Raw genomic sequence first — 22,955 nt, forward strand, 5'->3', positions numbered from 1 at the left:
TAAGGAATGATGAAACCTAATCTGTCAAAGAGGGGTGTTTCCCAGCAGCATTTGTCAGCATCAGGGCTCATGGCAAAACTCATCTTTAGCATCCTTGAACCACAAATGTCCGTATTAGTAGTCTTCTCGCTGTTCAAAGTACTCCAAGACAGCACTCCACACAGCCTTACTCTTGCCTTATGTACTGAATATTAAAATTATAAAGTGGTGAGCCAGGTATAGTTAATCCCAGCACTCTAGTCAGACGAAAGCAGGTCTCAGTGAGTTTGGATCTGCCTGGTACGAATAGTGAACTTCAGATGAGTCAAAGACCCTGTTTCAAAAGCAAAAATTAAAGCAACAACAAACCAAGCTGGGGGATGCAGCCCTGTGAAAGAGTGCTTGCTTAGCATGTGTGAAGCCCTGGGTTCAATTCCCAACACACCCTACCTTCCTCTCTCAAATTATTTCTCTGAATTAGGACCTTTCAGATTGCTCTCTGTAAGTCATCAACAGAGTTCAATGTAGGGGGCATAAATGATATGAACAATAAGACAGTAAGGGCCAACACCGTTTCCTGAAACTTGTTTCCAATACATTTACACACTATGGGAAGTATTATTTCTCGTCATAGGTCTTTAGCAAGGAGATGAGAAAGCCAGTGTTTTAAAACTCTTCAAACCACAGAGCTTAGGTAGAGAAAGAAAACTGGGCTGGAATTCTGCTCCCAGCACCTCATCACTGCTTTTTTATTCTTTCCCATTATTTTATATTCATTGGCATTTTGCCTGCATTTGTGGCTTTGTAGGGGTTAGGATCCCCTGGAATTGGAGCTACAGACAGTTGTGAGCTGCCGCGTTGGTCCTGGGAACTGTACCCTGGTCCTCTGGAAGAGCAGCCAGTGCTCTTAACTGCTGAGCCATCTGTCTCTCCAGCCTTACCACTGTTTAAGACTAATTTTTATTACTTTTAATTCTGAATTCTTGTGTGTGGGTATGTATAGGTGAGTGCAGGTGCTGGCAGAGGCCAGAGGTGCAAGATCCCATAGAGCTGGAGTTACAGGCAGTTGTGAGCCCCATGATGTGGGCGCTGGGAACTGAACTTGAGTCCTCTAGATCAGCAAGCACTCCTAACCTCTGAGCTACCTCTCTAGCCCCAATTGTGTATGTTTTCATTCAGTTCTTTCAGGCAGAGTCCCATGCAGCCCAGGCTGGCTCAAATTTTCTGTGCAGAAAATGATGACCACGAACTCCTAATACCCCTGGCCTCTACTCCCAAGTGTTGGAATTCCAGGTTAATACCTCTCCAAGGGCCTGGCGGTGATGGTGCACGCCTTTAATCCCTGCACTTGAGAGGCAGAAGCAGGAGGACTTCTGTGAGTTCAAGGCCAGCCTGGAGTTCCAGGATAGCTAGGGCTACACAAAGAAACCCTGTTTCCAAAAAACAAAAACCAAACAAACAAACAAACAAAAAACCAACCAATCAAGCAACCAAACAAAAACACCTCTATAAAGAAAATGTATTTACAGGCAAAACATACTCTTCATGTCCAGGCCAACCGTATCAACTTGTATTTACACGTATACATTTAGCTTAGAAATACCGTCCTATGTAGACACATATATAATTTGGCTGGAAATGCAGTGCAGTGGTACAGTGCTTGCCTAGCATGCATTAGGCCCTGGTACTGCAAAGAAAAAAACCAGCCCAGAGTTGATATGAAAATGAGAAACCCTACAAATTACCAAAGGAAACAGTATATGGGCGTTGGGAAGGGAGGCCCTGGGAATGGCAGACGGAACAGACAAGGCTTGGAAATGTGTCTCATGCCCCAGGTACTTATTACTTTGGTTATGTGTCATAATGACAGAAGATGAAAGAAGTGGGGTAGGATACAGAGATGCTTTCCCAGTCAGCATATTTTTGTGACAGTACATAGCAGCACTGGGCAGTATTTGATGTCAGCACACAAAAGATGGATTTCCAGTCCTAAGTTCTTCGTTCCACTTAACAGGCTGACCCGATGATTGGTTGCTACTTGTCTTAGTCTTTCAATACACAGTCAAGAAAGCAGCAAAGGACCTCCTACCTAATGAGTGTAAGCATTCTTAATTGCCAATCTTAGCTCCAACAAACTAGGTCGGAAGCAAGGTTCAAAGTGTCACCAGGCTGTGGTACATAAAGCCAGAGATGTGGGATGCTGATAAATTTGGGTATTAGCAAACTGTGCAACTTAAGATCCTGCCCACCTCTAATCTTAGGATCCTACCAAGGAAGGGGATAGCCTTTATCGGAAGAAAGAAAGACCATCTTGGTATGATATGTAATAGGCAAATGACAATGGTAATGGCTGTGGTTGTTTAAATATGAATTAAAGCTCCTGCCATTATCTAGATTGGGTTCCCACCCTCTGGTGATATTGAATGTCAATGTCTCTACTGACCCTGGATAAATCCCAAACTTCTTTCTGGAATTTAAAACGTTCCACACTAGCACAATTTCACCTCAAACTTCTTTTTAAATAGGGCCTCACACCATTAGCCTAGGCTCAAACTCACAATTCTCTTGCCTCAGCACCGGAGTGCTGGGGCGTAGAGACAGAGGCCGCCACACCCAGTTTATCACAAACTTACTACAGTTCAGATGTTACCCTCTGCTTTTGCCCCAGCCATCTTTCCCAGAGCTTTCACTTAATGTTATCTCCAGTTAAAGTTGTACAGCCTCCCCCAAAAGTTCCAACTACTTGAAAATCTACCGAATCGAGTCTGTCATCTCTGATCTTGACTTACGAATTGTTACAGACTTTACAGCGATCCCATGCTAGGCACAGCTAGCTGTTCTCATTTCACACACAAGAAACTAGATGTAGAGATTACATGGCTTGGCCTGGGGTCCTGTCATTTGTGAGCAGTGGGTGGGTCAGATTCCTTTGACTTCAAGGCCGATGCTTTTTCATCATGCCATGCTACCTCTGTGCACTAAAAACATCGAGGAATGTGGCTTTAAAGAAAGCCTATAAAATAGTTATGATGGAGCTTGCTGTGACATAAACTCAGACGCATCATATCCTTTGAACCCTACGAATAATAGTCACTTGGAACAAGCATGGAGTTTCTAAGGGTGTTATAGTCCTGTTTCCCAAGCCCAGTACAAGAAGATATTCCAGAATAAATGACAGGCGGGTGGCTAAGGGGGGAAAGACAGCGCGGTGTGAGAAAATACTCGAAACAGGACAGAAAAAGAGATTAAAGTACAACACACGCTGGCAATGCACATAGACTGAGACGACCTAAGTGTGGAACAGGGGGCTGAGGAGGCCCGTGGGGCTAAAGCATTAAGTTCGAGGGCACATGTCTGCCGTAAGAAGCGCGCACCAAGGGGGCTGTAAATAACAGATAAGCAGTACTCACGGCCAGAGTCGAACTCTAGAGAGCCACAGATAGACACAGGTCGCCGGGCCACGGTCCGGCATATGTATGACAAGGCGGGAGATGACTGAGGGGCCAAAGGACACAACACGGGCCAAAGAGAATGGCAAGAGGTACGGCGCCCCCAGACTCGAGACAAGACTTGTGTCTTCCCCTCGATAGCTGGCTGGTGTGCCTGGGGACCGACACCCGCACCCCAAAGCCCTCCCGGGTGGTTCGGGGCAGACAGGCAGGTCCGGTCCCCATTCCGCCTATTTCCCGGGGACTCCACGAGGGGGCAGAGGCAGGCAGGAGGGTCCTTACCCAGGAAGATGGAGATGATGAGCCGCAGCGCCTGTTCCGACGCGCCCAGGGACGTCGCCAACTTGTGAAGGCTCAGATCCTCGACACCGGGCCACAGCCCCCGCATCTGCTCCAGAGCCTCTCCCACGTCCCCGTCCGCTGCAGACGCCATCTTAAGTGCGGGCGCCCCCCGGGGACCCCCAGCTCCGCGCCCCGAATGTGGGCAGAACGCGGCGGCTTCACCCCCTATTCCGGCCGGGGGCCCGCCCACGGCGTGCGCATTGGCTGCGGGCCCGCCCAGTGCCTCTAGACCCACCCAGTTATTGGTCGAGCCAGCCAGGGGCGGGGCCTAGCGCGGCAAGGTAGGAAGAAGGCGGGGCCGAGCGTTTGTAAGGCAAAGGTGACTCCCGTGGGGAAGGGAAACGGGCCGGGGCGGCAGGGCGGGGCCTGCGATCGCGACCCTGCTGCGATTGGAGCAGCCCGGGAGCGCGAGGCGAGGTGACCGAGCAACTCGGTCCGGACGGCTCCGGGAGGGAGTGGGTCGGCCGGGTGTCCGGCCCGCTCGCTCGCTGCCTTCCCATTGGTTGAGACAGGAGCAGGCGAGAGTCGGGGCGGGGGGGGGTGCGGGGGCGTCACCAGACCGCGAGGTTACTCTCGGTCGCCGGCGCTGGGGTTACTGGGGCATGTAACGGAGAGGCGCGAATGTCGGCTACCGCCTCGCGAGCGCCCCCTAACGGCGCCTCCTGGGGAGGGTCCTGCAGTCGCCAAGCCTTTCCCGAGGGGTCTGGGGGAGCCCCGGGGCCCAAGAACGCTGTCCGACCCTTTTATTCTACGTGGCTCTTCTCGTGCGGGTGCTTTTCGGTTGTTCCTGTACTGGGGATCGAACCCGGCCCACGGTCATGCTTTCCCGCCTGAGCTATAACCCTAGTCCTTAGCAGTTCCCTTCCTATAGTAAAATGCGACCTTCTCTCTGGAGGCAATGAAATTAGGATGTGCCTATTTATATTAAAAAAAAAGAGCCTATTTAAACACTTGCTGTTTTAATTAACAATTAGATTACTTTTGCCACCGCTTAAGTAATGCATGTTCCTGATGAAAGTTCAAACGGTAACGGCCACTGACTCGCAGAAACTATTGAGTCTTTTCTTCCCGGGAGGTTTTCCAGTCTCACTTCTCACCGGTGACCTCAGGGAAAGTGACACTCTATGGGAGTATGTAACAAAGGGAGTCACCATGAGTTCAGCTATGACTTGCACTTCCATAGCACTTGGTACATTTTTTTTCTACCCCCGCCCCTAAACTGAGAAATTGAACCTTAGAAGAAAGACTGTGCCACTGAGCTAAGTCTCCTGTCTTTTTTGTATGTTCCACTTTGATTTTTGCTTAAAAACTTTTTTTTCTTTTTTTTTTTACATTTATTTATGTGTGTGTTTGAGGCAGAACTAGCTTTTGCCACAGAACACATTCGGAGGTCAGAGGACAATTTGCTGGAGTTCCTTCTGTCTTGTCACCATGTGGATTCAGGGGATCAAACAGGCTGTCAGGCTTGGTGGCAAGTGCTCTTACCTGCTGAGTAGTCTCTCTGGCCCACAATTATTTTAATTAGTTAATTTAAAAAGATTTGTTTTGAATTATACGGTATGTGCTTGTGGTGTGTAGAGGCAGGTTTCCTTTCCCCAGGGTCTGGAGTTACAGGCAGGTGTGAGCTAACTGATGGGGGCGCTGGGAATTGAACTCAGGTCCTTTGTAAGAGCCATACACTTCCTTAACCACTGGGCTATCTCTCCAGCCCTCCTAAGAAGTAGAGTCTATAACCTCCCTGGATTAAGACAAAAAACCATCAGTCGAAGAGTTATCCCCCCCCCTTTTTTTTTTCTTTCGTTTTTCGAGACAGGGTTTCTCTGTGGCTTTGGGAGGCTGTCCTGGAACTAGCTCTTGTAGACCAGGCTGGTCTCGAACTCACAGAGATCCGCCTGCCTCTGCCTCCCGAGTGCTGGGATTAAAGGTTTGCGCCACACCACCCGGCTTCCCTTCCCTTCTTAATCTGAGACTGAAGGTTTTAGTCAATCACTTGACTGATGTAATATCCATCATCAAGTATTTTTAGCTTTAGGTGATGCTAGGTCTGTGGGGTGGCTCAGCACTTGCTGACAAAAACCCGACTAACTTCCTCAGTTTGATTCCTGGAACTCAAAGTCAAAAGAGAAAACCAAAAGTTGTACTTTGGTTTCTACACATGTTCCATGCATTCATGTACCTGTACTCACACAGACACATATCACGTACATTTGCACGCAGGCATACACACACACACACACACACAACACACACACACACACACACACACACACACACACACACACACACACTTTAAAAGTGAACCAGATGTGGGGCACATGTCTTTGATCTCAGTACTTGGGAGCACTTGGGAGGCTGAGGCAGGTGGATCTTTGAGTTTGAGGCCAGCCTGGTCTACAGAAGGACTTCCAGGACAGCCAGGACTACAAAGAGAAATCCTGTCTTGAAAATAAATAAATAAATAAATAATTTTAAAAAGTGTGGTACTAGGGATTGAACCCAGGGCCTTGCAGATGCTAGGCAAGTCTCTATCACTGAGCTGTATCCTCAGCTATGACCCTGAGTATTTAACAATTCTTTATCTATTTTTATACTTTATATTTTGTGTATATCTAGAAACAATGTGTATTATTTTATAAGCTTTTATTTTATTTTTTTCTGTTATGTAGTCCTGGCTGTCCCAGAACTTGCTTTGTAGACCAGGCTGGTCTTAAATCCACAGAGCTCCATCTGCTTCTATCTCCTGAGTTCTGGGGTTAAAGGAGTTTGTTACCATGACCAGCTCTATATGCTTTTTTTTCTTTCTTTTTGAGACAGGGTTTTTCTGTGTAGCTCTGGTTGTCCTGGAACTCTCTCTGTAGACTAGGCTGACCTGGAACTCAGAGATCTGCCTGCTTCTGCCTCCCAAATGCTGAGATTAAAGGCATGGACCACCACCTCCAGGTTGCTTTTAGATTTTATATTAGTGAAATTGCAATGAATGTATCATTTACAAATAAATACATCTACCCAGTGATTCATTTAAAATATTCTATTTGTTTGAATGTGTTTGTGCCCGCTTGTCTGTGGGTATACCGTATGCATGCAGTGCCCAAGGAGGTCAGAAAAGAATGTTTGACCCCCTGGAACTGCAGTTACAGATGGTTTGTGGGTGCTCAGAACCAAACCTGGGTCTTCTGCAAGAACAGCAAGTGCTCTTGACCACTGAGACATTTCTCTGCCCTATCTCCACTTGTTTTGGTTTTGTTGTGTTGTTTTTATTTTTATTTATTAGTTTGCTTATTATGGTTTAGGATGACTTGGGACTTTGGAGCTCTCCAGCTCATGCTGGCTTTGAACTTTGATTCTCCTGATGGAGACACCCAGGGACTGCATATCTGAGCTTCTGGCCAATTCTTCCCATTTTGACATAGGAATGCTAGGACTACAGATGTGAGCCACCACATCTGGCTTTTAATTTTATTATTATTTCTTTTCAAGACAGGGTCTCACCGTGTAGCCCTGGTTGGTCTGGAACTCCCTATGTAGACCAGGTTGGCCTTGCACTCAATAGATCTGCCTGTTTCTGCCTCCCAGTTCTGGGAGGCTCAGGCTTGGGAGGGTAGTCCTGGGTTGTATAAGAAGGCCGGTTGAGTAAGCAATGGGGTGGAGGCAGTAAGCAGTGTCCTGCCTCTGCTTCTGCTTCTGTTCCTGCCTTAAGTTCCTGCCTTGAGTTCCGGCCCTAACTTGAGTTCCTTCCTTCTGTGACGCAGAAATTTAAGACAAATAAACCCTTTCTTCCTCCAGCTGCTTTTGCTCATGGTGTTTTTTTGATATATTTTTGTTGTTGTTGCTGTTTTATCACAGCAGTAGGAAACCTAACTAAGACGCCTATTTTAAAAAGCCTTTGATTCCAATCTTCTTTTCCTTAAAACTAGTGAGTTGTAGCCGGGCGTTGGTGGTGCACGCCTTTAATCCCAGCACTCGGGAGCCAGAGGCAGGCGGATCTCTGAGTTTGAGGCCAGCCTGGTCTACAAGAGCTAGTTCCAGGACAGCCTCCAAAGCCACAGAGAAATCCTGTCTCGAGAAACCAAAAAAAACCAAAACCCCAAAAAACAAACAAACAAGAAAACTAGTGAGTCATGTGCAGAGGAATTATACACTCTGTAGAAAAGAAGAAATAACTGTTAGAACTGAGAGTGGCTGCCACCATCTCCACCACCTCCTCCTCCTGGTCTTTCCTCTTTTTCTTAGTCTTTTCAGCCTTGGCAGTTCCTTTTTTTTTTTTTTTTTTTTTTTTTTGATTCACCAGAATGTCCTTTCCCTCTGCAGACGGTAATATCCTATTTTCCTAAAGCTGCTGGCTTGCAGGGGTAAGCCACCTCTCCCAGGTCCTCACGTCACATCGATAAGCAGGGATGTAATTTGCAATATTCAGAACATAACAGTTTGGTCCTCTTTTGCCGTACCCTCATGTTCATTTTTCTTTGGCAGACCTGCCTGGTCTCCCACTTCTCCAAGACTTTTTGGAAGACTCTGAGGAGCTGACTGAAGCGTCTGACTGCTGCTTCTTGAGCCTGACTCGTGGGTTTGCATGAAGAATGCATAGGATGGCATCTTGGCTTCTTAGCATCTCCTTTGTCAGTGTTTAGCCTTTTTATTTAGGGAGGGATGGAATCACCCAGGGTCTGGCCAGCTTTCACTTGCCTGCCTCTGCATGGTGGTAGAGCTCAGTGGATTTCAATGGCCGTGGAAGACGGAAGTGGAAGCAGGCACTATCTTTTTTTTTTTGTTGGTTTTTCTTTTGAGACAAGGTTTCCTGATTTTTTTTTTTTTCTAGGACTTCAGCTTCCAAACTTTAAAAAAAAAAAAAAAAGTTAACTAGGAGGCTGGAGAGGTAGCTCAGTTAGGAACACTGGCTTGGTTTGATTTTCAGCACACATAACTCCAGTTCCAGGGTGATCAGGCACATGAGTAGTATATAGACATACACGTAAGCAAAATATCCATATACATAAAATAAAAATATTTTCATAAAGTTAACTGGGATCTACTTTAAAAATATATTGAAACAATAAATATGTGTACTATTTATATATGTATTCAATACAAACTACCACGTGTTCTCTGATCATTTCTATTTACATTCATTTTTTAAAAAATTGCTGGCCAAGACACAATAACCTAGTTACAGTATTAGTAATTCATGACACTCAGTTTATGTTCTTTCTCTTCCTTTTTTAAGAGAGAAATCTAGAGAGAGACAGAGAGAGAGAGAGAGACTGGTTATATGGCCTTTTACCTTATAATAAACACAGTCACTGAGAACTCACTAAGTCAGATTTCGACTCTCAGAATACAAAGACGGTGTTTGATGTTAGATGTGTTGATACACATCTATTATTGTAGCATTTGGTAGGCTGAGGCAGGAGGATTGCTGAGACTTTGAAGTTCAATCCCCAGGACCCACTGGTGGAAGGTGAGAACCAACTCCTAAAAGTTGTCTTCTGACCTCTACTACCTTTCTGACATTTCTCTTTACAAAGACACAGAAATGTAAAGCTAGGGCAGTAGATTCTTTGCCTAGCGTGTGCAAGGTCATGGGTTTCATCTAAGCACAGCAAAGAAGAAGAAAGGATAAAGGACAGAAAGCGATTGTGTCACCATGCCTGGTTTTATGTGGTGCTGGAAATGGAATCCAGGGTTTTACATCCTGGGCAAACGCTCCACCAACTGAACTCTGCTCCTAACCCTATTTTTAAAATTTTTATTTTATTGAGAAATGCCTTTTTTTTGTTTTTGTTTTTGTTTTTTGTTTAGTTTTGTTTCTCAAGACAGGGTTTCTCTGTGTAGCTTTGGAGCCTATCCTGGCACTCCCTCTGTAGAGCAGGCTGGCCTCGAACTCACAGAGATCCACCTGCCTCCTCTGCCTCCTGAGTGCTGGGACTAAAGGCATTCACCACCAACACCCAGCCTTGAGACATGTTCTATGTAACATAGCCTGACCTTGAACTTGATATGTAGCAAAGGCTGACTTCGGACTTCCGATCCCCCTGTGTCCATCTCCTCAGTGCTGGGATTACAGGTATGTCCCACCATACCAGGCCTATGTGGTGCTGGGGACCAAATGCAAGACTTTCGTGTATACTGTGCAAGCACCCTACAAACTGAGCTACAATTCTGGGCTTGCAATCTCCAACAGGCCCAACCTGTTGAGGGTCTCCTGTAACTGGCCCTAGAACTCAATATACAGTGGCCCAGGATGACCTTGAACTTCTGTAGTCCCCATGCCTCCATGCAGTGCTAGGAATACAGGCTTGCAGTACCATGACTGGTTGACGAAGATCGAGCCCCAGCCTTCCTGCAGGCCAGGCCAGCACCCTATCAAGTGAACCACATCTTCAGCCTCCACCCTCTTAACCTGAACACACTGGATCATTAAGTTTCAACATACGAGTCTTGGGGAACACATTTAAGCCACAGAAAGTCATCTCAACTGGCGCTTTGATCTCTGTCCATTGTCATCTGCAGGGCCGTCCGTCCTGGAAGACCCTCCCCCACTTCTCAAGTTACCGTCTCCTCCTTTCCCCCCCTATCATACTTCTGAAACATAATCTCCCGGACAGCTGTTCTCTTGTTTCTGTTTGTGCCCTTAGAACTGCTCCACTTCCTTGTGGTCAGGCCAGGTAACTAGTTCTGGCCAATGGCTGTAAGCAAGACTGACGTGTATTGTTTCTAAGTCAAGGTTGTGCTAAAGGGTCAGCGTGCTTTCCAATTTCTGTCTCCTCTCACCTTACAGAAGCCACCTGTTCTGTGTGGCATAGCTGTAAGAGGGAGAAAGCATGAAGCTGGCACCAGACTTACCTCGAACAACACACCTTTATGCTGTTAAAGCCTAGAGTTCAAGGTTACAGCTTAAATTTCCTCATACTCAACAACTCTTTCTTTTTGTTTTGGGGGCAGGGTCTCATGTAGTTCAGGCTGGCCTCAAACTTACTATGTAGCCCAGGATGGCCATGAACTCCTGCATCTGCCTCCCAAATGCTGGCATCACAAGTCAGAGATACCACTCCTGTCATTAAAAAAAAATTTTTTTTTTTTTTGGAGCCGGGCGTTGGTGGTGCCCGCCTTTAATCCCAGCACTCGGGAGGCAGAGACAGGTGGATCACTATGAGTTCAAGGCCAGCCTGGTCCACAGAGCGAGTTCCAGGACAGGCTCCAAATCTACAGAGAAACCCTGTCTGGAAGCCCCCCCCCAAATATTTTTCAAGACAGAGTTTTGATGAGAATATAGGCATGCAGCACTGTACTTGGCTATCCACCACTCTATCTTCATAAGAAGTGTGTGTGTGTGTGTGTGTGTCTAGAGATGGGATCTAGATCCTTATACATACTATATGGATGGGCTGTACCCTAAGTGATGTCTCAGTGTGTTAAAATTATTATTCATAAATTTGCATATATGCTGGCATGCGTGTGCGCGCCTGAACTCACAAATGGGAGGTCAGAGAACAATTTGAAGGTGGCAGTTCTCTCCTTTCCACCATGAGGGTTCCAGGGATCGAATTTGGGTTGTTAGGCCTGCCAGCAAGCACCTTTACTTGAAGCCCCTATAAATTTCTTCATAGGATAAATTTCTGATGGGAAATTAGTGACCCTGCTCAGTGCTAATCGTGTGCAGTGTAAACTTGAGAGGTGTAGATATAGGTGCCGACAGCAGCTGGGTTTTTAACCTCTTATGGAATGAAAATGCATCCAGTCTAAATTCACCTATTTTGGCTTTTAAAGTTAATAGAGCAAGATGCTTTATCAGAGCACCCTGGGGAGGAGCCAGCAGAGTTCTGCTTGTCTAAGCTATGAATTTACAGGAGGCCGGTGTGTTAGGGTTCCTATTGCTATGATAAAAAACAAAATTCAACAAAACCAAAAGCAAAGTAAAACAAAAACCACCATGACCAAAAGCAATGTGGGAAGGGAAGTTCTTATTTCAGTTCCCGTGTCCTGGTCACAGTCCATCACAAAGGGAGTCAGGGCAGGAGCAGAAGCAGAGGCCACAGAGGGGTGCTGCATACTGGCTTGCCCTTTATGACTTGCTCAGCCTGCTTTCTTTTTTTCTTTTCTTTTTTTTCTTTTTTTTCTTTTTTGGTTTTTCGAGACAGGGTATCTCTGTGGCTTTGGAGGATGTCCTGGAACTAGCTCTTGTAGACCAGGCTGGTCTCGAACTCACAGTGATCTGCATGCCTCTACCTCTGGGAGTAAAGGCGTGCGCCACCAATGCCCAGCTCAGCCTGCTTTCTTATAGCACCCAGGTTCACCTGTCCAAGGGTGGCACCACTCATAGTGAGCAAGCTCTCACTCATTCTTTAATTAAGATAGTGCCCCATAGACTTACTTACAGGCCAATCTGATGGTGGCATTTTCTCAGGGGAGACAGGAAGGAAAGGAAAAAAAAAAAACAGAAACTTTCAGACTGAGGGGGCTGAAGAAATTGATCAGTAGTTAAGGGCACTGACTGTTTTCCAGAGGTCCTGAGTTCAATTCCAGCGATCACATGGTGGCTCACAACCATTTGTAATGGGATCTGATTCCCTCTTCTTGTGTGCATGAATACAGAGCACTCATATACATAAGTATATAAGTATATAAGTATAAATAGAAACATTTTAAAAATTTCAGACTGTAAGTACGAAAGCAGCCATTCCTTTTTAATATTTACTCATTTATTTATTTATTTTGGCTTTTCAAGACAGGGTTTCTCTGTGTAGCTTTGGAGCCTGTCCTGGAACTTGCTCTGTAGACCAGTCTGGCCTTGAACTCACAGAGATCCACCTGCCTCTGCCTCCCGAGTGCTGAGATTAAAGTCGTGTGTCACCAACGCCTGGCTCCTTTTTTATTTTTATTTTTTAAATTTATCTTTTATTTTATGTACATTGGTGTTTTGCCTGTATGTGTGTGTGAGGGTGTGGATCCTGAAGTTACAGACAGTTGTGAGTCACCATGTGGGTGCTGGGAAGTGAACCCGGGTCCTTTGGAAGAACAGTCAGTGCACTTAGCCACTGAGTCATCTCTCCAGCCCCTATGTTTTACTTTTCAAGAATTATTTTTATCTATGTGTATGCCACATGTGTCAGGTGCCCAAGGAGGCCAGAAGAAGGCATCAGACGCCCTGGAGCTTGGTGTGGGTCTTGGGGAGCAGCTCTGGTTCTCTGTGCAGGGAACTAAACTCTGGTCCTCTCTTTTAGCTTCTGAACCATCTTCCCATGCCCACAGTCGATTTTTTAAAACTATACTATTTGTTTTCTTGATATTTAGCTTTTAAAGTTCATTGTGTATTCTAGACACCAAAACTGTCAGATGTACTGCTGGAGGAGATTTTCTTCCATTCTCTTTGCTGCCTCTTTACTCGATTGACAGTTTTCTTGGCCATACAGAAGCTTCCTTATTTATCTGTGCATTGTTGGTTTTCCTGTGACTCTGGAGTCCTGGGCAAATCTGTGAGTTGGAGGCCAGCCTGATCTACAGAGTGAGTTCCAGGACAGCCAGGGCTGCACAGAGAAACCCTGTCTTGAAAAACAAAAAACAAAACAAAAGCCCGTATCTGTGTCTATGGGTTGGAGCACACTCTCCACTTTACCCTCCAGCAGTTTTAGATCTTATGTTGCAGCCCTTGGTCTATTTGGAGTTGAGTTTTGTGCAGGTTGAGAGGTAAGGGGCCAGTTTCATTTTCCCTGCACCGTCTGTTGAAGGTCCTGTCTTCTTCAGTGTATGTTTTGGTATCAGATAGGAAGCTGGTAGCTGTGTATGTGTGGACTAATATCAGAATCTCTTCTCTATTTTTGTTTCTCAAGATAGGGTTTCTCTGTGTAACTGCTCTGGCTATTCCAGAAATTGCTTTGTAGATTAGGCTGACATTGAACTCAGAGAGATCCACTTGCCTCTGTCTCCCCAGTGCTGGGATTAAAGGCATGTACCATCACCACCCAGCTATAATATATATTTCTAGTGATTTGAAATTAAACCAATTAAAGGAGGCTACGAATTTATTTTTTTTTAAAGCAAATCTTTTTTTTTTTTTAAAGATTTTATTTATTTATTTTGTATACAGTCTCCTGCCTGCATGCCAGCAGAGGGCACAAGATCTCATTCAAGGTGGTTGTGGGAAGCTACCCATTTATGATTAAAAAACATATTTATTGCTGTCTGGTGGTGGTGGTGCACTCTTTTAATCCCAGTACTTGGGAGGCTGAGACAGGTAGATCTCCAAGTTTGAGGCCAGCCTGGTCTACAGAACAAGTTCCAGGGCTACAGAGGGAAACCCTGTCTTGGAAAAAACCAAACCATATATCTATAATAAATATATAATAATAATAAATAATAATAATAATAATAATAATAATAATAATTAATAAACACACACACACACACACACACACACACACACACACACACACACACACACGGACTTCTAGTTAGGTGCAAAAGAATAAAGCAATTTAGAGACAGTAACCGCTCCCCATTGGGGCAGCATAGCCAGGCATTGTTTAAAGTTAGAGTTCCCTCCTTTAACACATGCAGGTTGGATTAACACACTCATCAAGCATTAAACCAAATCATCTTTTTTTTTTAAATATGTCCTCCCTTCCTTAAATCAGGGAGGAGTGTCCAAGACGAAGCTGATCAAATACAAGCAAATTAACAAACTAAACTTTCAGAAACAAAAATGACTTCAGAGGCCTGGAAACAAACAAACAAACAATCTGATTAGTTGGAAACCAAAATGCTTTCAAATCAAACAGAATAGAGACCTTAAACAAATGATTTAAAGGCACACACTCTCAAAAAAGATATCCAACAAGTAGGGTGGGAAACAAGAAACTCAGAATTAACAACAAACGACTGTTGACCCAACTAAGGGAAGTCTGAGCTCCAGAAAGGACTCACCAAAATCTACCCAAAGGAGTAATGCTGCCAGGTTGGGACACAAAGGACCTATGCTGGCACCCTGCTCCAAACGTGGTGACTGCCCCAGGGAGCAGTGGTTCATTCCTGGGGTCTCTGTCCTGGCACTATATAACTACTGACACACAAAACACAACTCCTAACATGGAGTAAGAGATAGTTCATTCTGGAGGCAAATATGAATGAGCATAGATCAGGAACACAGATTCAGGGATCCACAAATGCTTAGTCTTTTTATTGCTGTGAAGACACACCAGGACCATGACAACTCTTAAAAAAGGACATCTAATTGGGGTGGCTCACTTACAGTTCAGAGATTCGGTCCATTATCATCATGGGGGGACATGGTGGCGTGCGGGCAGACATGCTGGAGGAATAACTGAGAGTCCCACATTGTGCAGGCAACAGGAAGTTGACTGAGACACTGTATCCTGAGCATAGGAAACCTCAAAGCCTGCCCCCACAGTGACACACTTCCTCCAACAAGTGTCAGGAGCCAGCTCTGGTCAGATATAAAAAAGTCTCCTTTACAAGAGGCTTGGCGACCTCCATGCTAAACCGCCAATTTAGTCAAGCACCCCACCCTTTAGGTTAGTGTTCAAGATAACCACAGGAGGTTCCGGACACCTGCCCTGGCCTGAGAGCAATTAACACCCATTCCTCCCCCACTTCCTCTTTCTCTGCTTCCTCCTTTCTCTTTAAAAACCCCTTGTTATAATCAATAAAGAGACCTTGACAAGGAAAAACTGCTTGGTCTGGCTTCTCTTTCTCGCCCATTATTTTCAGGCTTAGTCCACCTCGGACCCACCCGGAGCCCCGAAGGCCGGGGCAAACAAGGCCATACCTTTAATAATAGTGCCTATGAGATTATGCCATGTTCCAGTGTGATCACAGTTTCACAAAGTGTTCATAGTAACAGAACAAAGATTTCCATAAATGAAGGCACTTCTCAAATACAGTGGTGGGAACATCAGATAGATGGGTCACAGCAGAGCATGGAACTCTTGGCTGTAGGCCTCGGGTACTCTGTTGACACGCTTAGCCTTTGGGCTGGGGGAAGTGAGGGGTCTGTTAATACATTCCTAAAGCATTCTCCTGGCAGCTACAAGGATGTTAGGTCAGACATAGAGGTAAGCAAAGAACGGCTATGGAGGGGTCTGAAGATTGTCCAAGAAAAACTGTAACTAGTCTCTCCTAGTTTCAATTCCCATCTCCCCACAATCACTGAGGTTGATCAGACTTGCAGAAAGGTTCAGTGTAAGGTGTGGTTCTTTCTAGAACCAACTCCTGCATGTTGTGCTCTGAGCTCCCTGCATGCATGCACCCATGCACACATGCACACACAGGAGTGTAATTTAAAACGAAGAGGGTGGTTCTATCTCCCCTAAAGATGGGTGTGTCTCTTTCATAGGTGAAGAAGCTTCATCAGAATTTAGGGGTTTGTTGTCTCTGCTTCATTGAGGTCTAACATGTCACCATTATTCCCATTATAGAGAATGGGATCCTGTTATTTCCCAGCCAAGCTCTTCAGTTTCAGAACAGACATCAGGACACCGGAAGTTCAATGTGTTAACTCAGTCAATTACAGACTGAAGCTAGATTTAAACAACACTGGGCCCGATTCCCTTTACGGCACACACAGACATTTTCAGGTTACTTATGGAGTTCAGGGTGGGTGAGTGCAGGACCCACCTTTCCCACCTGGCTTTGGAAGTCACAAGGAGTCCACTGTATGCTACACTGGCTGTGGGGACCAGAGTCCAAGCCATATTCAAGGGAAGAGACAACAGAAAGCCCATGTCTCAAAGGAAGAGTTTCAGGGCATGTTTAAAAGTCACCTCAAGGCCGGTGAGTGGGTTCAGTGGATAAAGGCGCTTGCTTCACAAGCTTCATGGCCTAGCTCTGAAAGACCATCATCTGGGCACTGTGCCACAAACACAATCTCTTTCTCAAGCATAGACCTATAATCTCAGTTGAGGCTGAGGCAGGTGGATTGCAAATTTAAGGCCTACCCAAGAACCTTAGTGTGGCACTGTCTCAAATAAAAGAGGCCTAGGGGAAGTAAGGACAGCTTTACCAGTGGGTAAAGCGCTTGTCCTACAAGACTTTGAATCGGAATTTAATTCCCAGAAACCATTAAACATGGAAGGAGAAAGCTGACACAACAGAGTTGTCTTCAGACCTACACATAAACACTGTGGCACAGGTATGGCCTGTCAATTGTACACACACACACACACACACACACACACACACACACACACACACACACACACACTAAAGTGTTAAAAAATGCACTAGGGAAATAGCTCAGTGGGACAGCACTTATCTAACATGTTTAAAATTCTGAGTTCATCTGAACTCAGATCATTAAAGGTGGTGGTGCACACCTTTAATCCCAGCACTTAGGAGGCAGAGGCAGATGTATGTTTGTGAGTTCCAGTCCAGCCTGGTCTACTAAGTGAATTCCAGTACAGCCAAAGCTATACAAAGAAACCCTGTCTCGAAAAACTAAACCAAAAACCAAAGAAACAAAACAACAATAACAATAACAAAACCCTGTAGGTTCAACCCACAGTACAACTCTCCCCAAAACAAAACAAAACAAACAACCCCCCAAAAAACAACTACAACAAAAAAACAACCAAAACCTGAGTATGTGAATTCAAGGCCAGCTTGGGCTACATAGTGAGTTTCAGGACATCTTCTGCTACAGAGTCTCAAGAAAAGGAATAAAAAACTGCTGGGTGTGGTGGCACACACCTGTATCCCAACATTCAAGAGGCTGAGATGGGAGAATTTGAAGCTAACGTGGCCTACAAAGTGGGATCCTGTCTCAAAACAACAACAAATCCTCCAACAGAAATCAACCCCCCAGCCAAAATAACTAACTAACTAAATAGTAGCTACATATGTGATCTTCCTTTGTGCACTCGAAAGAAAAAAGTTGCCAGCAAAAAAAGACATAGCAATTTGCTCAATTTTGGAAGTAAGCCAAATGGTTACTTCTCCAGAAGATAAATTGAAAAACTAATCTCATATAGACAGAGAAATAAAAACCAGTGTGTTATCATTGAACTTTCATAGTTTTCTTGCCCTTTTTTATCCACTAGAAAGCAAGTTTCTTTTCTTCTTAAAAATTTATTTAGTTTTTTTGAGACTGGATCTCCCTGTGTAGTTCATGCTGGGTCCATGCTCTTTCTTGCCTCCACAATTTTGGAATTACCGGCATGCTGTTACACCTGGCTTAGAAGGTGAGTTTCTCCAGAGTGTGGGGACTCTTATTTGTGTTTGGATCCTCACTATGGAGTAAACATGCAGTGTGTGCTTATCCATCTGCTGGAGCTCAGGAGACCAAAGTATGAGAGCTGCGAGTTCAAGGCCAGCCTGACAACTTCAAGAAAATCTGTCCAAAAAACAACAAAGCTGCTGAGGTGGGGGTAGGGGGCTGAAGAGATGACTCTGCAGTTAGGGGCACTCTCTATTCTTGCAGAGGCCCTGAATTCAGTTCCCAGCACTCAGGTCAGGCAGCTCACAACTGCCTATAACTCCAGCTCTGGTGTTAGACCCCCCGGAAACTAAGGTATCCCGGGTCCCAGGCCACGACCTCGGTCACCCCAATCACCAGGCAGATTTGAGAGCTTGATGCAAACTGCATGAGGCTTTATTGTAATTTAATGAGCTAACCTCATGTTAGCTTGGGTCTTTCACCCACCCGCCAAGGCGGATGGCTCCCAAAAGACAGCTTGAACTCGCTGCTGCATACTGATCTTGTAGGGCAGCGTAAGGGGAGTGTCTAGTGGTACACACAGGCTCATTATTGGTGTGCTTCCAGGCTTGGAGGGCTTGCCCTGTGTTGAATGGTCAACTGGTTGTTATGGCCCATAGGCCCTCCCAGGGTGGTTGCTATGCTCTCTGTGTCATTGCTGTGCACTTGACCATAAAGCACACTCAGAGTCGTAAAGCATAGTGCCACCAGCTAACTTCTGATTGGTTCCTTGTCACGAGGCAGGCATCTGACTTTCTAGTGTCTAGGACAAGGTCATAGAAGCACGTGTTCGGCCATTATGGCTGCCAAAAGGGAAGCTGGTCCCTTCATTCCCCCATTTTCTTTTTTGGAAATTCCAATCATTGAATTGCTGTCTCTCTAGCATCCCCATCAGGGAGTGATAGATATTGGCATCCCCATGCAAGGGAGTCGAGTCCCTCCTGACTTAGCATTTGAACCAGGGAAAATGGGCAGTGAAATTCTTTTCCAAACTGCTTCCTGCTGACTTTGGGACGAAGTTAGGGACCCCAGAAGGTTGAAATGCTAGTCAAAAGCAAAAAGGAATTTAGGCAATGGGGAATCCATCAGGGGCTTTTGGCAGACTCTGTTGCAGAGACAGGGGGTGTCCACATCAGCTGGACTGGTTCATATCCACAGCAAGTCCAGGGCTCGCAGTCTACTTAGAACAGCCTGTAGTCAGCAACTGATACTCAGATGTCTGCCAGAAGCAGAAACCTGTTTAAGACATGTTTAAACTAGGAACAGAGGTTAAAACTTATTTATTGAAGCCCATAGTGCAGAAAAAACAGATATCTGGATATCTGTTCAAACAGCAGAAACATATTTATAACTTTGAGTCCTAGCAAAAACTACAGATTTGGGCTATAAGCATGTACATTTTTCTTCTGTCCAGAGAGCCAGGTATGGACTGGACAGAGGTGCCTTTGGCCTGATGAAAAGCCCTTTAAGTTTGTATTTAGATGACAACCAAAATAAACTTAAAAACTTTGAGCTTGTGCCTGAACAGTAGATAGTCACTATTTTATCATCTAACATACTGACTAGTCTATAGTGGATCTGACTGCCTGATGCTGTCAAGCTGACAACCAGTAATATTTCAGAGATCTGAGAAGGGTATATTTTATCCGAATCTACTAAAAAGTGATAGAAGCCAGTTAGAAGCCAGTCCATATACAGTTAGCCATACCCAAGTTTCTCCATTACCTCTGGAGGCAGCTGTCTCAAAGAACAGCAATCTTCGCCAGGCCTATAAGGTGAGAGGTTTTTTTTTTCCTCTCTGTGGAAGAGGGACATGGAAAAGACTGATCTTGTTTTGTGTATACAAAGGGGGTACAATCAATTTTCCAGTGTCCAGCAGCTTTGTCCACAGTCTTGGCCAGGTTCTGGCAGGCGGCAGGTATCACATCTGAGCATCACGCTCACTGTCCAGCTGCAGGAACTGGGGTGCCTCGTAATCTTCTTTGGAGACTTTGGGTCACTGTCAGGATCTGGCAGTCTGTCTGACATTATAAACTTTAAAGATAACAATTTAAATGCCATATTCTGAAGATCTCTGAAACATTAGAGGTCTGTTTGTCTGTTTTTGTCACTTGCCTTAAGCACACAAGAAGCATACAGTTGGCTAGGTAAGGTCTTATTTCTGTAATTAATTTTTAGCCTGACTGTAGCTGGTTTTAACTTAGTAAAATATTTGAAACTTAGCACAGCTGAATTTAAAAATGCATAGAGCTACCTTATATTCCTTAAACAGTAGCTACATGTACATATTTGGAGCTTGTCCTGGAATTCGATCTGCCGGACCGGGCAGGCCTTGAACTCATAAAGATCCATCTGCCTCTTCCTCCAGAGTGCTGGGATTAAAGGCGTGTGCCACCTACACCCTGAGCTTAAAGGTGTGTGCTACCAACATCCTAAACTTAACTTCTAAAAACATGAACTGTAACATCTTATAATAGATTAGCATCTTTCACAAAACAAGAACTTTACATTGTCAGGCTTTGCTTAAAAATAATTCTAAATTGAAGCTCTTTAAGTACAAACATTAATAAAAACAAACATTTAAAAAAACTGGTTTTAAAAAGAAATTTAAATTCCCTTAATGTCTTCTGTAATATATAGAAGCATTAACATTTTAAATCTTAACTGAAAAACTTGTTTCTAAGATGGTACCTCTAATTCCCATGCGGTCACTTTTAGTCAAGATGGCGGTTTAAGTATCCTTTTTTAACTTTAGCAAAATGGCTACCAGTCAGCCATGTGACCAGTTTGCCATGTGGTTGGCTACCAGGAAACAGAACATTTTAAAACAAGTATACATAAATTATATGAGAAATAAACAGGACTTTTAAAAACAGAATTAGCTTAATAAGGTTAAAATTTTAACTTATATTACCATTTTTAAAATTTACTATTTGTAGACATGAGAAACCATAACAGTTTACAGTTTATATTTTTCTCTGACTTGTAACAACCTTTTCTCTGACCTTCTACGACTTGCTTTAGCTCTCTATAACCTTTTAGTTCATTCCTCTGACTTTCTTAGACATTCTTAGGCAAATTTCCCTTTTCCTTTCTCTCTTACATTTTTTTTTTCATTTTTTAGTCAACATAAAAATTTTATCAAAGTCCCTTTTACAGTTCTTAATAACTTTAAGGCCTTTTTTCTTTTTTCTTTTCTTTTCTTTTTTTTTTTTTTTTAAGAAGTCCGGATCAGACCAGATAAGTTCATACATCCTAGCTCCATGTGCTCAAGGCAGAGAGACCTGAAGTGGGGGTGCTGCTGGTAACCCCAGACCCTCGGCCAATGCAGGGGTGGGAAAAAGACCCCCGAGGCCCTCCTGCATACCATGTGTGTGGAGCACAGAAAGATGGGTAGCCAGGCAGATGGCGGCCTTGCAGCCATGTTCCCTTAGAGCAGGGAAACACCCGTGACGGCAGCTGGGGCAGAAACAGCCCCACTTGGCATGCCTCACAGACCCGAAGGTGGGGATAGAAAGGGGGTGGTGTGGTGGATCCTGAATTGAAAACCAATGATGACAACACAGAATAGACAGGAAAGAACAGACGCCAACCCAATCTGCTGGCACCGCTTATAAGGCAATGGCGCCGGGAAGACGGGCGGCAGAACGCGGTGGCTAAATCACCGCCAACTGAGGAGGATCCAAGTCCTTGGCCTCCGTTCGTACCTCCTGGGTGTCCTCAGAGAAGCAGTCTGTCCTCCAGGCATCTGCCGATCACAGTTGAGGTGGCGCCACGTGCTCAGAGCATCAAGAAAAGACCCCCTGACCCATGCATGCCATGTGCGTGGGCAGTAGGGACAGAAAGAGATGCTTAACAAACACAAAACACAAATATGAAACGTGGACAGACATTAGACAGCACAAACCGCGGCAAAGAAATGGTGCCCCAAACCAAAATTACAAACAACCCTTGGACTTTCGTCCAGGAACCAAGGGTTCCAGAAATACGTCTATTTCTGGGCCCGCAAGTCTGCTTACCCTATGGTTCAATTCAAACAACCCTCGTACTTTCGTCCAGGGCAGGACTTCAGGGTCTCGAAACACGTCTATTTCCCCCTGAGGTCCGAATACAAATTCCAAATACCAGTACAAATTCAAGTCATGGCACCAAACCAACAAAAGAGCAAGAGACATAACAAGCAAACATCTACATTGAACATGCAAGTTGCGAGCTCGAATCATCTTACCTCCAAGATCGAATCCACTCAGGTGAGGGGTGGTCGCAAATCCCAGACGAGCCCCCAAATGTTAGGACCCCCCCCCGAAAACTCAAGTATCCGGGTCCCAGGCCACGACTGCGGTCACCCCAATCACCAGGCAGATTCGAGAGCTTGATGCAAACTGCACGAGGCTTTATTGTAATTTAACGAGCTAACCCCATGTTAGCTCGGGTCTTTCACCCACCCGCCATGGCGGATGGCTCGCAAAAGACGGCTCCTAGGGCCTCCCAAGAGATCTTATAGGACAGCGTAAGGGGAGTGTCTAGGGGTACGCACAGGCTTACGATTGGTGTGCCTCCAGGCTTGGAGGGCTTGCCCTGTGTTGATTGGTCAACTGGTTGTTATGGCCCATAGGCCCTCCCAGGGTGGTTGCTATGCTCTCTGTGTCATTGCTGTGCGCTTGTCCGTAAAGCACACCCAGGGTCGTAAAGCATAGCGCCACCAGCTAACTTCTGATTGGTTCCTTGTCATGAGGCAGGCATCTGACTTTCTAGTGTCTAGGACAAGGTCATAGAAGCACGTGTTCGGCCGTTATGGCTGCCAAAAGGGAAGCTGGTTCCTTCAGTAAAACCCCCGGTCACAAGGGCTGCAAGCAGCAGCTAAGATGTTCTTTAAATTTTTTTAAAAACATGTTTTCATTTTCAACACTAGATGGCTACCTAGGGGCAGGAATACGCTAGGGGAGGTGGGGCAAGTACTGGGAGCTTCAGGATCTGTGGGT

At 45.2% G+C, this 22,955-nt stretch overlaps 1 protein-coding gene and 1 long non-coding RNA gene across 2 annotated transcripts in view; both read right to left on the minus strand.

Moving 5' to 3' along the window:
* Positions 1-3,951, minus strand: part of Lpcat3 (lysophosphatidylcholine acyltransferase 3) — a 39,194-nt gene extending 35,243 nt beyond the window's left edge. Inside the window, exon 1 of the mRNA XM_027428229.2 lies at positions 3,711-3,951. Within this exon, the coding sequence (XP_027284030.1) occupies positions 3,711-3,861 (151 nt within the window). The 5' untranslated portion in view covers positions 3,862-3,951. The remainder of the gene's footprint in view (positions 1-3,710) is intronic.
* A 3,928-nt stretch (positions 3,952-7,879) lies between these two features.
* Positions 7,880-22,249, minus strand: LOC118239256. The gene is made up of 2 exons (XR_004771048.1): positions 22,202-22,249; positions 7,880-8,602 (listed from the first exon to the last, which is right to left on the minus strand). It is a non-coding gene; the product is annotated as an uncharacterized LOC118239256 (long non-coding RNA).
* Between the last annotated feature and the right edge of the window lie 706 nt (positions 22,250-22,955).

Source organism: Cricetulus griseus, chromosome 8 (assembly GCF_003668045.3).
Source record: "Cricetulus griseus strain 17A/GY chromosome 8, alternate assembly CriGri-PICRH-1.0, whole genome shotgun sequence".
Lineage (NCBI taxonomy): Eukaryota > Metazoa > Chordata > Mammalia > Rodentia > Cricetidae > Cricetulus > Cricetulus griseus.